This window comes from Podarcis tiliguerta (assembly GCF_965153285.1).
Source record: "Podarcis tiliguerta genome assembly, chromosome: 13".
Lineage (NCBI taxonomy): Eukaryota > Metazoa > Chordata > Lepidosauria > Squamata > Lacertidae > Podarcis > Podarcis tiliguerta.
This window is the reverse complement of record NC_139546.1, coordinates 45,781,067-45,796,684: the sequence shown is the minus strand read 5'-3', so window position 1 is coordinate 45,796,684 and position 15,618 is coordinate 45,781,067. Positions and strand designations below refer to the sequence as shown.

At 38.6% G+C, this 15,618-nt stretch overlaps 1 protein-coding gene across 1 annotated transcript; it reads right to left on the bottom strand.

The window, feature by feature from the left end:
- Nucleotides 1-461: 461 nt before the first annotated feature.
- On the bottom strand, nt 462-15,588 carry LOC310662649 (vomeronasal type-2 receptor 26-like; the record flags this gene model as incomplete). Its single annotated transcript, XM_083409593.1, has 7 exons — nt 462-1,360; nt 2,285-2,411; nt 3,786-4,013; nt 4,327-4,395; nt 5,331-6,191; nt 8,396-8,687; nt 15,560-15,588. 7 exons carry the CDS (start codon nt 15,586-15,588, stop codon nt 462-464), a joined length of 2,505 nt encoding a protein of 834 aa, XP_083265719.1.
- Between the last annotated feature and the right edge of the window lie 30 nt (nt 15,589-15,618).

Below are 15,618 nucleotides of genomic sequence, written 5' to 3'. Positions count from 1 at the left end.
TTAAGTAATTATTCCTAGACTTGGAATAATCTATTCACAACTTAAAGATGGGGAAGGACAGGAATACACTGTGAATAAAGCTACAAAGCTAGCAACAGATAGCTTTGTTTTCCATGAATTTATCTAATCCTCTTTTTAAACAATATGACACAAAAGGGGCAATAAATCTCTTGAAAGCAACAATACAAGAAACATGAAAGTTCTTTTGGAGAATTATGATTTATTGGAATCGAACCTAACTAGAAGTAAAGAAAATTGCTGGCTAACACTCTTCCAAGAGACACTTTGATACATTACTTCCCAACTTTCATGGCATCATCATTCCTGACTTAATGGAACACATGGTTGATTCAACCATTCAGAGGTCCCATTGCTTTTGTAAGCTGTGAGGGTGTGCCACTCTTCACCAATCAATGAAATTTAAAGGTAATGTGATTTAGATAATTTGGTTATGTTGATTATTAGTTTCTTCTAGCTAACTCTCCCCTGGTGTTCAGCTCAGGCCTCAGTACAATAACATAGCATTTGGGGAAAAATATGCAGCCTAATAACCCAAAACTGGAGGCCAAGATGGAGAAGATCTCCACAGCCAACGTATATTTTCCTTTTGTGCTCAGGTAGGATGGGATGAAGGTCAGCCAAACACTGCAAAAGATCAACATACTGAAGGTGATAAACTTGGCTTCATTAAAGCTGTCAGGCAACCTCCGAGCTAGAAAAGCCATGGTAAAGCTGACAATAGCCAAGAAGCCCATGTAGCCTAGTACACAATAAAACATGAGGACTGACCCCTCATTACAGAACAGTACAATTTCCTTCATCATGGTATGCATGTCTAAATCTGGGAATGGGGGAGAGGTTGACAGCCACAAAGTACAAATGGTGGTTTGAAGAAGGAAGCAGGAAAGGACTATGGAGGTGGACAATGGTTTTCCCACCCATCTCCTCATCTTGGATCCTGGCTTGGTGGCCATGAAAGCTAGAACAACAATGCTGGTTTTGGCCAATATGCAAGAAACTGCCACTGAGAAGATCATGCCAAAAGCAGTTTGTCGAAAGAGGCAGGTCAGTGCATCAGGCTGGCCAATGAATAGAAAAACACAAAGGAAGGAAAGCAAGAGGGAGATGAGTAGAGTGTAGGTGAGGTTCCGGTTGTTGGCTTTGACTATGGGAGTATCCCGTTGCTTCAAGAAGATTCCAAGCACGAAAACAGAGAGAAAAGCAAAGGAAAGAGCCAAAGTGGCCAAAATTATCCCTAAAGCTTCTCCATAAGACAAGAAGGTTATTTGTTTTGGAAGGCATCCATCCTGATCATTGTTTGGATACTGGTCACCAGGGCATTCAAAACAGTCATCCATGTCTGGAACGGAAAAGACAGGTTTCTATACATGGAAATCTTCTCTGTCATGCTTGGCAGAAATAATGCATAAAAATGAAAAGCCTTGAATTATGACTCCTAGGTACGTCAAGAACCTTATATTGAGCAGTCACTTTTGGTTTTGATCCCCAACAATTAACATCTTGGATCCATGTGAAGGGCTACCATGGCCCTTTCCTGGGCTGTGATCACTTCCACCCTGTTAATGGTGGTGCCTAGCTGACAGCATATATGAACATTGTTAATCTGTCTGCACTGCCTCATCATCTTTTATCAAGGAAGATTCATGGTCCTTGTACTATTTTACAGAGCCTTCAACACCTCAGACCAAGGAATTGAAGGTAAAGCCTGAAGACTTCTATTCCAGCTTGATTATTGAGATGATTTGTAGGAGGATTCCTTGTTGCATCTTGAGTAAATGAGACCAAGGCTTTATTGATAATAGACCATTCCATTGGCATATAAGAAAATTCAATAGATAATTAACAGGAATCTTCTGCAGTAAACTTTAGAGATCTGTTTTTAATAATTTTATTGCTGTCAAGTTTATGCAGAAAAGTAAGAAGAAATATACCCTCTAATAAACAGCTGCTGATCTCTCTCTCTCTAACACACACACACAGAAACAAACATATATTTCTATATATACATGACTATATCTCTGTCTATTTTTGGTTTTTGTAAACTACTTTGATATTTTTAACGAAATTTTGGCGTGCAAGTGGTTTTTATCAGTAAATACATGAATAGAATACATAGTTCTGCTAAAATCCCTCTGCAAACGATCCCTCCCATGCTATTCATAATTGCACACCAAATAGAAACCTCTGTAGTAATATCAGTCCAGATCCTGATATCGTTTTTGAAGAAGATATCGTTTTGAAGAATCCACAGGACATCTCCTACCCTTCTGCTTTGAGATCTTCCCTTCTGGACATGGGTGACAATCATAGCAGCAAGAAGGTTTCCCTTCCTTCTTGGCCCGGGAGTAACCTAAAGGGCATTTCTCATTACACAAAGAAAGAGGTGGTGTCTGTACAAAAATAGAAGAAGATAATGGTTTCAGTGATTGCATCTCGCTGGTCCAACATAGAATGTGAAATCTACAGTTCAGAAATAATAATATATTTCAGTTCAGGATAATAATATAGGAAAATAGCACTTTTCATGCAGCTGCAGGCAGAATCAATTATACCATTGGTAACACTGCCTTTACCAACACATCTTAAAGAGAAAACTCAAAACACATTATTTTGGAAGAAATATATAACAGTCTAGAGGATGTGCAAATCCTCTAAGGCAAGTCACTCCCCTCTCGTGGACAAGTTTACTGGCAATGCCTGCAGCCTCGAAGCAAAGAATTGGAATGAATGCTTCCTTCTTGTGAGAAGCAAGTAGCAGACTCACTGCCACCCCCCAGTTGGCATGCCAAGCTGACAGGGCTCACCCAATGACCCAGTGAAAGCTAGTGTAAGGTGATCATAGAGCGCCTTTCTCTCACTTCTACTTCGGCCATTTACCACATCATCTCTTGAATTGTCTTTCTTCCATGGACCAACAGCCAATTAAAACAAATAAATGAAAACATTACTCCCAACTGTATGAAGTTGATGGAAAAGATGAGTCCTGGCCCTGAAATTCCTACAACCAACAGCCCATACTGCATACAGAGGCATACAGAAGGGACTGCATACATACTGGGTGTTTGTGGAAAAATGAATCTTAACCAGGACTTCATCTGCTTGATGCAGTGACCTGTCAAGTTAGAACATTTTCAGGTGCCAATTGTCCTAATTCTCTGGATTTCATACTTGTTTTCAGTATTTCTTACTTGCACAATTAACTTCTCTACTTTTATGTTTTACCATTAATATATGTTTTTAAAGATAACCTTTGCTTGGACCGGGTCTAAATATATTAGTTTGCACGTGGAGTTCCTGTGAGCTTTGTCTTATAATATACCTTCCTAAGAGACCAAAATCCTATGAAGTAATTATTATTATTATTATTATTATTATTATTATTATTATTATTATTAATCCCGGAACACTGTCAATCCTACATTTAAAGGTATACTCAATGCATTAATCTTTTGTAAATTGCTGTTATTTGGAATATCAGTAACTTCGTAATGAATCAACAATTATTTGGCTTCATCAAACTTCAAGTACCGTATACATTTCAGTTAATGAGTACATTTTCACAGATGTTTTCAGGAATGTGTTAATCTGTCATTATCCCCTACCACAGTTGAAATAACTGCTTTGGTTGATTTATTTTTGGTTGGTGAAATGATCCCAGATAAGTGAAATTGCAATGGATTTTCTAGCCTGGTCTATATTGACCTGAGGAGAGAGCAGATTAAACATTGGGGGAAGGACTGGATATACTCTAAAATGGAATTTACCTGGTTGAAGTTTCTGGGCCATACAATGGCATCATCATTAATTGTGAGCCCCTTTTCTTGGGGAATCTGTGGGTCCATTTTTCCAACTTTGACTCTAAGAAAGGACTCATTTTGGAATGTGACCCAGTTGATAATATCAAATCCAACTACTAATGCTCCCTTTTGGTCAAAGGAAATCTCTTCTCCGGCACTATTGTTGAAGGAGACACTTCTCAGAAAGTGCTGGAGCTAAATTGGAGGTGGGGAAAGAGAATGATAATCTACAAATGGATTCCTTATGACATGAGTGAGATTATATTTCACACCTGAGAGCTTGGGTTCATGATTTGTTTAAAAGCTGACCGTCTCATTATATGGATTGACCAGTTGACCTACAGTGCATTAGTCTTGTCCCAAACAAGTTCTAATCTGCCAACTCACATTCAATCTACTGTCATCTTCAAACACAGTGATGACTGTGAAAATCAGGTCTCTCGATGGCACTCCACCCATTTTGGATTGTGATGCAGTTTTCCCTAAACTATACCTACCTAGCACTCACCTGATGTCCAATGTTATGTAGAGTGTGGGGCAGATACGGATGCAGGTCTTTTGATTTATCTGCTGGTTTCTGAATATGGGATGGTGTTTCAACTATATGAATGAGCAAGATCAATGTGGCATGGCCCAATTTATGACACAAAGTGAAGATGAGAGTGCAGGGAATGGAGACACTTACAATTTGGGGAATTCAAAACCTTGTCAATGTTAATACCTGGGGTGCCAAATTCTCAAATGAACTAGAGCTCAGTGGCAAGTCTTCCAAAAACGGGTGTTAAGGATATATGTGAAAATTGATTGCAAACTGCATAATTCATAACAAACCAGGTAGTGAATATTAGCAATGAGAATCGATATCCTACTTTAGAATAAAAACAGTAACCCATTGTGGTGTTCATACAGAGCCCCTGGTCGTCTCACAGACTATTGGCCCAGACTATACACCACTAATCCACCGCCACCAACCAGGTTCTCCCAGGTAAATCACTTAGTCTCAGTCAGGTTCTCAAGTTAACAACAAAGATTGTAGTTTATTGCAAACACAGATAAACTTTAAATGCATTTGAAATGCTGCTACTGCTACCCTTTACCCTCTTAGTCTTATTTTCTCCTGTCTCTAACTCTTCTACCTCCCCTCACACAAGAACCAACTGCACTGTCTCTCTATTTCCATCTGTATTCCAACTGCTTTCTCAACTGCTTCCCCCCTCCCCACTGCTTTCCCCCCACTGCTCCTTCCCTCCAACTGTCTAAACCTCTGGCTAAGCCTTTTAAAAAGCAGGTAGGCTCTGCCTCTGGCTTTTCTATCAGCCCTATTAACTCTTTCTCTCCCTCTGTACAGACATTTCTAAAATAATGGACAAACACCACACCTATTCATTACGTTCTAAAACTTGATGGATGATATCTTCTCAACAAAGAAAAAAATCTATAAGAGGAGAGCCCACTTTTAGCTAATGCATATATATTTATATACCTTTTGCATTAATTGGATGACAGCATTACCTGCCATGTTTGTTGATTTAGCTGGTTCCATGTTATTCCATTTGCCATTGCTCTGTGTTTGAATTTGCAGCATCGCATGGTATGCAAAGCATGTGCCACAGCATATAGAGCATTGTAGACGCTGTAGCTTTGTGCAGTCATGCTCATTTCTAAAACAGTCCCAGGAAGGGTGTCAATCTTCTCCTGCCCAGTACAGAATTCCTCATGTTTCTTATCCAAAGAGGTATGGGGGAAAGAACAGATGAATGCTTCTTCCCAGAAAACCCTGAGAAACTTATCTTCTCTCTCTAAGTTAGGGTTTCTCATCTCAATAAATTTCTGGAATCCTATAAGATCATTTGAGTAAAGTGCCATGGATAGAGCCCCATGCAGGAAATCTATTTCCCATCCTCTTTGAATGGGAAATGATGTGAATTCCATCTGTGTAGTCATTATGAATACTTTTGATGTGGCTTTGAATGGTATATCATCTGCTTCTGCAAGCTTTGGCATCATTCTCATTACCAGAATGGTATGAATCTCACCATGAACAACCACAACACTGGCAGTGCTTCCCATCACAATACGGATTGTTTCAGAACCATCAGCCACCATTTGATTGAACTCTCCAGAAAACTTAAGTTGAGGAAACCTTTGTATATAATCAAAGCAGATGCCCCTCTGCGCAAACATGGGAAGAACATTTTGTACAAATCTCTCTCCAGTGTCATCACTCAGAGAAACCACCCCAATCCATATCCAGCTGAAATGCAGCAGAAGCTGGAGTATCCCATTGTACTGATGTGTCCCATCTGGAGACATCCATTGGGAGAAAAGTGTTTGTGCATTGTTTTCCATCATGGGAGAAGAGCCATAGATGAGCTAAAAGGAAGGGTGGCAAAAGTTGAGCTAAACATAAAAGAAAGGTCCTGAAAAAAATGTGCTAGCAAGCACCAATTCATCTGAAAACAAAATTTCATTTTCAATAAATTTGATTAGTAGTTATCAGTAGGGAGGGATAACCCACCATTTTATTCATTTTTGTTAGTATGGAACTGTTAGCATTTGTTCTTTATCTTTTAGGAAATGTATTTTACAAAGAATTAATTGTACCGGGGAAAAGAAAACCTATGCAATATAATGAAACAGCTTCAAAACCTTGTGATTCCAATTAAGGTCACAGAAATGTTTAATCATTGTCTTGTTGTTTGGTTAACTCCCTTTAAAAGTGTGTGTTTTTGTGTTAGTCTTAGATAGGAGGGGTGGCAGTTGGAGGTTGGCTGATTGCTTTACTGTTGTTTTGCTGAGTGTGGAAACTTAAGAAAACTTAAAGGAGTCAGAGAGGAGAAACAAGTTATAATTTATGGACTGATAGCTTACGCACCGCTACTAAGGTGTTTTGGAAGTAAGGAGACCCTCCTGTGGGCTGGAGGGAGAAAAATTCATTGTATGGGACTTGATATGCATAAACAATACTGCTTGTTAATAGTTGCCATCCTGCTAGTAAAGAGTCATCATCTAAGTCTTGTTTGGGGAGTATACTTCATCACTAGGGCTTTGAGGGTAAAACCACTGCATCACACTGCATGACCAGAGAAATAGCTAACAGGAATATTAAATGAGCAGTTTGAGAATAAATGTTGATTTCAGTGGCTTCATATGAAGCAAACAAAGTTGCAGCCGGGGTGCCACAAGCTTTGGACGTTTTGTGGTAGGTCTGGATAGAAAGGGAAATGCGGTTTGGAACGTCATACTGTTTGGCATGTACTGAAGCAATGCTGATGTGGTTGAGTATAGATTGGATTATAACCAGAGCTTTTTTTTCAGCCGGAACTCCCTGGAACTCAGTTCTGGCACCTCTCAGGTGAGCACCATTGCCACTATAAGAGAGTAAGGGAGGTGTTCACAGTGAGTTCCGGCACAACCTTTTCTAGAAAAATAGCACTGAATTTGTAATCACCAGTCAATTATGCACTTTTTTGAATTTCTTGATGCTGCCTCGGTGCACAAAAGGTGAAGATCGGACTATTTTCTTTGTGTACAAGATACATAAAAATGCATAATTTGAGGAACGAATGTACAGGACAACATTGAAAACATTAATTTACATATACTATGTTTTTAATCTGTTCAAGATGTGCATACAAAATGCATACATTTCTCATGAAGGAATTACATTTATTCTTTTATTTTTCAAGAAAGAAAGAAAGAAAGAAAGAAAGAAAGAAAGAAAGAAAGAAAGAAAGAAAGAAAGAAAGAAAGAAAGATGGAAATTGAAATAAGATGGGGTAAGGCTGCAGTTTTGAAAGCTGTGCCTAATTTCAAGGCTCTGTTGATGCAGGTCCCTTGGGCCCGACAGAACTGTGCCCATTTGACTGTTCCAGCTTGCAGAATTGACACTATTACAGCTGCCAGATAATACCCATTCCACATTTGTAACAACTTGATTGTTTAGTGTGACAACACCTACAATATGGAAAATATGCAATAAATAAAATGGTTAAGCATTTTTGAAATTGTGGCTGTCATGTGGGAATTAATGGGGAGAGAAAAGTTTTAAAAACGCTTTGTATTGTAGAGCAGTAGGGGTATTTTTTCAGCATTTATTAGTTCAGGTAATTACACTAATTTTTAATATGGTGTTCAGTGGAGAATTGATTCCCTTATTTTTCTACTTGCCCTGGCATGCATTCGAACTGTTGGGTTGCCAGAAGCTGGGGGAAAGCAATGGGAGCTCACCCCGTCATGTGGATTTCAACAGCCGTTATCTTTTTTACCTTCTTTTTACCTTGATTTCCCTTTGTTTTCTACATAGGTATGCATGTATATTAAAATCCTTTTTTCAGTATCCATGGAAATACATTAAAATGTTAACAATGTCCTATTCTTTTTAAATAACTACTTCAGCCAGTACAAAAGATTGCTGTTCTCTTGAGGCCAAAATTGTTTTGTCCTTGAGGTTTGCGATGTACCTTCACTTCTTAAAGATGCTCAAGTATAAGTACCAACATTCAGCCTCAAGTGATATCATCAAAGACAAGAGTAAATCTTTTGACCGCCATGCATGCTCTAGGCTCACATCTTACCTGGGGCATCTTGTATCTGCACAGGATGGTGGCCATCTGGAGACATGAGTCTGAGTTTGATCCCCCAATGACAGCTATTGGAATATTTTCAGCATCACACTTGTAGTTAGGGATGAATCTGCCTTGCCTGGATAGAAGTTCAAGAGAGGCTTGATAGGTCCAGCTTGCAAGGAAATGGTTGTTATAGATGTGGAAGCCGAGTGTGACATTGGGTAGGATATGTGGATTCTCATTTATCTCCTTCACAGCAAATGTCAAGGCCAGCACATGCTGATAGAGTTGTGTCATTGGCCTGGAAGGAAAGCAAAACATATTGCATAACAGTGAATGCTCAGGAAAAAATAGATTGTATGACCATTGTTCATAGAAATTTGTTCAGATGATATAGATAGACCTGAACATTTGGCTTCCCTGTACAGTCAACTCTTGACATGGCTTTGATGTTGATAAGTAACAGCCTCTTTGCACAGATACAAGCACAACACTCTGTTTCCCCTGCTATTGTTTCCTGAAAAACTTAGTTTTTATTAGATATTGTAATTGAAAAATAATTAAAAAATTATCAAAAAATAGAAAGAATTCTACCATACATTGTTATGTTGGCATTTAACATTCTGTGGATACACCACAGCAAAATGTGACCTAGGACCATATTTCAAGTAAGAATGTGCTTTTTATTTGCAGAGTGTAAGTAGTTGTTCCTGCCAACCCTACTATCATTGCTATTATAACTTTATCTAATGATGATACTAATACTATATTATACTGCTTTAAAAGTTTACAATGGCTGGTCATCCATTAATACAGAACTGCCCAAAGCTGGTAACAAGGTCAGTTCCAAATCTTAGTGATTAACCATTCATGGCAGGTTTCATAAATGTCAAATATGGATTCTCAAAATTCACAGTCTTCCATGAGTAATAGCTCCAAAACCTTAAATATCAAACTGAATAATACTGTGTCTTCTGTCTTGTGATAATTTTATAATGTCTAAATGCTACTTTTTAGACGTGCCTAATAAATTGAAATTCTGAATCTAAGGTTCGCAGAGCTTGCACAAAGAATTTTGAGATATACCTCAAGATCTTCCAACCCACCCCCAATAAGCATCTAAACTACTAAGAAGGAGAGAAGGCTAGTAGAAATCATCGTCATCTTCTTAATCATCATATGTCAAATGCAGAAATATACTCTTTAAGCACATATTTAATATATAAAAACCACAATTCCTTACAAAATGTCATCAAATAATTCAGGAGAGGGAGGTTCGCGGAAAGTTAATATACTTGAAGTAATATAAATTTGAGACATGATGCCACCAATGATGAAGTCCCCAGACTGATAATATTGGTGCAGAATTGGAAGTGGATCCCTCATAGAACATTGAGCAACAGTAACCTTGCACATTATCACCCAAGTATTCTTGATGAGGAAAGTCTCTCTGAAATGCATGTGAAAATGTGGTCCACTTAGGGTAAGGAAATTAGTGATCAGTCTGAGAGAGCCTTGGATCCTGCATGAGCTCTGAATGGTCCAGGGTCTGGAGATTGCTTCCTCCAGTTTTGTTTCATAGTTTGTATGTGGCTATTTTCCCTCCCCTGGGTTGGAGAAGAGAAGCAGAAGTGATTATGTTTAATTAGATAATTACAGAAGAGATAATTGCCAGTTCTGAGTTGAAGTGTTTCTATCAGATTGCAAAAGAAAATCATGTTTACCTAATCACAGCCAAAGTCTCAGCTGGTCCTACTTAGCAGGGAGAAAAAGAAAGTTTTATTGGGTCTCAGCATAGAAAAAAGCAGGTTAAAAAAGAAGAAACAAGCCAGAAAACTGAGTCTGTAAAAAAGAAAATATATATCCAAAAGTGACTAATTGGAGGTAATTGTTCTTGCATGTGGAATAATATTTGCACAAGTGAAAGATGAAGACAGCTTTATGTAAGATAGGAATCCATTGCTGGGGAGTCATCAAAGTTTTCTAATATTTATTTCCTGTTACAGAGGTATGTCAAGAGGACCACAAAGGTGAAACTTCCACAAATGAACAGGAGTGTCACTGTGGATCTCTGGAAAGTGACAACCACTTGGATGTGGATAGATTGTATAACACATTTTTTTTCAATTTGGCTGACAAACGGGCATAGCATGGCAAATTGGTTGGGGTGGGAATCCAATAAATTCTTTATGACAAGCTGCTTTGCTTTCTTTCATTAACTCTAAGCCAGAGGAACATAGTCTTCAAGGGGGGAAGGGACATCCAGCTCTTCCAAGACAGAGCCTGGATGATTTCAATTGCTGTGTCAGAGACTCTGCTTTCCCATGAGTAAGTACAGTTCTTGATAGTTCTCTGCCCATCACTTCATCTGCTTGCTGCAGTCTGTGATAATCTCTCTAGACCAGGCATAGGCAAACTCGGCCCTCCACATGTTTTGAGACTACAATTCCCATCATCCCTGACCACTGGTCCTGTTCGCTAGGGATCATGGGAGTTGTAGGCCAAAAACATCTGGAGGGCCGAGTTTGCCTATGCCTGCTCTACAAAAGGTTTTCAGTGGTGCAGTTTTCCTATTGCTTCAAATGCTGATTCGATGCCTTTCTATGGCAGTCTTGCCTCTCAATAGTGTTGTCCCTGTTGAGTTGAAGGCTCTGACACAGCTTTAACCAATAGTCATTGGAACGTTATCTCGCATTCTGCTAGGCATTGCTCCTTTTCTTTCCCAGTGCACACTTGCAGTTCATAAGAACCTTGCACTTTGCAGCGAAAACAAGCTCCATATTCTTAATGCCAGCCAATTAGGGATCTGCTGCTCTTTTTTGCTGACATAGCTGTGTTGTTGGTTGCCTCTCTGATGTAGTTTCACCTTGCTTCAATGCACATTAATAGTGCCTGTTGAATGGAATCCCAGAAGCATTCACAAAATTCTCTGGCAGCAACCTACAATCTACCTCAACTCCCATGTACCACCTTCTCTAGCTCTCAGACAGCCTTTCTCAATGCTGGGTCCCCATATGTTGTTGGACCACAACTTCCATCATTCCTGACCACTGGTCCAGCTAGCTAGGGATGATGGGAGTTGTAGTTCAACAACACCCAGGAAGAAAGCCTTTCTAAGGTGTATAGCCCTGATCTGGGTTTTTATTAGGGATTTTAAAGAGTACATGAAAAAACATTGTTCTGGAACAAAAAATATTGGTACAGTGGTACCTCGGGTTACAAATGCTTTGGGTTAGAAATGCTTCAGGTTACAGACTCCACTAACCCAGAAATAGTACCTCGGGTTAAGAACTTTACTTCAGAATGAGAATAGAAATTGCATGGTGGCGGCAAGGCGGCAGTGGGAGGCCCCATTAGCTAAAGTGGTGCTTCAGGGTAAGAACAGTTTCAGGTTAAGAACGGACCTCTGGAATGAATAAGGTCTTAACCTGAGGTACCACTGTATGTAATGAGTGAAGTTTTGCAGGGTCAAAGAAATGAAGAAATGGTTGTAATAGGTACAAAGCTAGAAGTAATATAAATATAACACAACAATTAAAAAGATTGAAAATTTGAAGTCCCAAAACAGTGGAAGGAAGTCAAAGTCTATGTATGTTTTGTTATGTATTGTGAATATTATGGGTGTTTTTATTTTTGTTTTTTTTCCTTTTCCTCTTTGGTTTTATATGTATAATTTATGTTGTACATAATTTTGCATTAAGGAAAAAAAGGAAGTCCCATTAATTTTTTTTTTAATTTGGAATGTATAATTGGCTTTATTGTTTGCATTATGATGTGGCCTGATTTAATTTGATTTGATTTGTTAACAATTGGAATGTTATTAATGGAAAATTAATTATTTATATATATATATATATATATATATATATATATATATATATATATAATAAAGTTTATCCATTTTTTTCTAACAAACAAGTTCAAACCAAGTTTGTCCCTTTGTTCCCATGAATTACACCCAGTTTCTCCATCCTTCTGCTTTTAATGATGTGGTGCTTATGATTAAAAACAGCAAAAACTGGGTGTTGGATTGCTTCCATGGTTGTCTCCTCACAAAGCATTGCATTAGCATGCAATAGTGATTTGATGGCTGTCCAGCAAAGCAGTCAAACAAATATTTGACGTTCTCTATTGCTTTCCTTCCTCACCAATTTATTTATATCTATTTTACTTGTCAGATTTCTATGCCACGCAGCCGAGGATCACAGGGTGGTTTGCAATGTAAAAACACATACATGCATAACATGGTAACAAACAAAAATAATACCCCCCACCCATAGTTTGCTTAATTAGTCAAAGGCCTCAGCAAAATGATGAACAACAACCAGCATTGCCCTGCCAATGACCTTTGAATTACTCCTGTGGAGAAGAATTTGGTACAAATTATGTTCTAAATCATGAGTGCAGGTTTAGACTAATATAGAAACTCTTCAGTCAGCAAGTGGCAGCACTATTCTCGTGGATTTAGATTTAAAAGAAAATGGCATGTTATACGTCACAGCGAGCTCTTTGAAACCCTTTTATTTGTCATAAATAAGTGCGTATATGTCTGTGTGCACATTGTGATTTTGATTGGAGCCAAACTACATGGGAAGGGAGTAAACTCTTTCATCAGCCCATGGTGATCATATCAGTCTACCCAGGCAGTTTCCCACTCATGCATGTGCTGATTTGATAGCCTTCTGGCCACTGCTAACAAGTGGGTTTCTAACACAGCATTTGCTTGTTTGCTTTCTGTATATGCTGCCATAAAACAAATAGGTCACTTAGTGTTTCATTTATTTATTTTTAATAAGTTAGAAATGACAATGAAATAAATTTCAAGCCAACCCTAGACATTCTTTGAGATTAAATCTACAATTTTACCCCTATAGTCAATTCCGTACTTTTTTTAGCCATTGATTTATTGCATGGATAAATTGTAGCTGCACATGGCTTTGGGAGTACAGTGGTACCTCGGGTTACAGATGCTTCAGGTTACAGACGCTTCAGGTTACACTCTGCTAACCCAGCAATAGGGTTAAGAACTTTGCTTCAGGATGAGAACAGAAATTGCGCAATGGCAGCGTGGTGGCAGCAGTGGGAGGCCCCATTAGCTAAAGTGGTACCTCAGGTTAAGAACAGTTTCAGGTTAAGAATGGACCTCCAGAACGAATTAAGTTCTTAACCCGAGGTACCACTGTAGACATTATTTTTAGCATTTAGCAATGCTTTGTTTTTCCAAAGAAAATGGCCTCACTCTGACTTTCCCTTTGGCATTTGCCCTTTGGATAAAATTGTAACCAATCCACAACTTTTTGTGCCACTAAAGAACAGAGGTAGCATATGGACCAACATGTTTTCTATCAAAAGGGCCACTCAGGATCCAGTCTCTGAATAAGTGATTTTCTCCCCCTGCAATTATCTAAATCACAAAGAATGGGCACTGCCCAGAGACTGCCCAGAAGGCATCATGAAACAATCAACAAGTAAGCCTGAAAGTGCTTATAAATAACCCCCCTTGGACATAAGAGCATAAGGCAGACAGAGCTTTGTTAGCAGCCTTCCTGATGTTTCTTCTGCCCACACCTATAATACTGGTCAGATGTCATATCAAGTGTTTGTAATCTCAGCAGTTAATCAAGATGTTCAGAGTCAATCATTTAATAGTAAAAATACAACTGATAAATTATTCTTCTGCAGCTGTATTGACACAGTCAGACATCATTCAACAAAACCTATTTAACTAAGGCAGGTGGTATGGATGGGGAAAGGAAGGACTGTATTTAGAATGAAACTTTGTTGACAGTATGTTGCCACTATTGGTGTTGCTGTTTCTGCTTCCTCCCATGGTGTGCAGGCTAGATGATGTGACCAATCTTCTCCTTGTTCCCCATGAGTGGTACCAGCCAGGTGACCTCATCATTGGTGCAATTACTTCTCAGATATTTTACGTTTTCTCTGAAATTGAATTCAAGGAGCACCCTTCGCAGAAAATGTTTGAGGTTCCACAGTAAGGATCAATCCCCACTCTCCATCTTCTAGGCTTGGGGAATTGTCTTGATAACTGACAGCATTCCTGTTGGCCAGCTCCTGATTCTCAATCACATTTTGAATTTTGTGCATTCTGCTAAGCTTTCAGGCACTACATATGGACTTTATTTCAGTATATTCTCAGGCATTTAGTGTATTTATACTGCTGATATTTCATTGTTGTTGTTGTGTTTATTGAGCTTAATTGATTTTTTTAGTGCACTGTGCTATGCTTTGAAAGTCAACTAGAAACTGATTTTTAGTAGTAATCTAAAACAAGGAGAGATATCTGAGAGTAACACTTCTTGGAACTAATGAAATTGATTGTAATCAACAAAAGTGTATCCATATTAGGTTCATTAGTCTTCAAGGTGACAGTAGACACTTCATTTCTCTCTCTCTCTCTCTCTCTCTCTCTGTGTGTGTGTGTGTGCGCGCGCACACACACACACTGATTTTTGTGCATCATTCTTAGATATTTTGCAGGATGCTTATTTGTTGCACACACACAGACACACACTTGAACCCAAGCAGCTAGTAACAAAAAATTGAAAGGGTAAACATAAACACTGGGTGGTATTCAGAGTAGAACCATTGAAATTAATTGCTATCACTCAATAGCCAATCATTAACCAAAACAAGGGAAGAACCTTCTGGTACCTTAAAGATTAAGGATTGTATTCAGACTAAAACTGCCATCTTACATATTACTCATCCATCATCATAGGTCATCTGATTTAAAATAAATAGGCTTGCACTGTAAGTTTCCCCCCACTAAAATGGATGGGTCTTTTTAAAAAGTCAGATTAATTTATTGGGAATAAGTGGGAATAAGTGTAACAAATATGACGCAGTTCCATATATGACTATTCCTGAGTAAACCCCAGGGGATTGTGGTTTGCAGCAGAAAGTCAGGCTCCAAGAGGTGTCAAAATACTATGCAGAATATAAAGGCACTCATGCAGCCTATATTATATGTGTTCTAAGGAGGAAGGTGTCTGTTAGCTCATAAATAATACATTTATTTCCTGCATTGTAAAATTTTCTTCTGAAATGGTAAATTAATTTGCTTTGTTTGCAGAATGCTGACAAAATTCTACCAGCACACCATTGCTGTGGCATTTGCTGTGAAAGAGATCAATGAGAATCCAAAGATCTTACCCAATGTCACACTTGGGTTCCACATCCATGACAGCTACTATGATGCAAGGATGACCTAT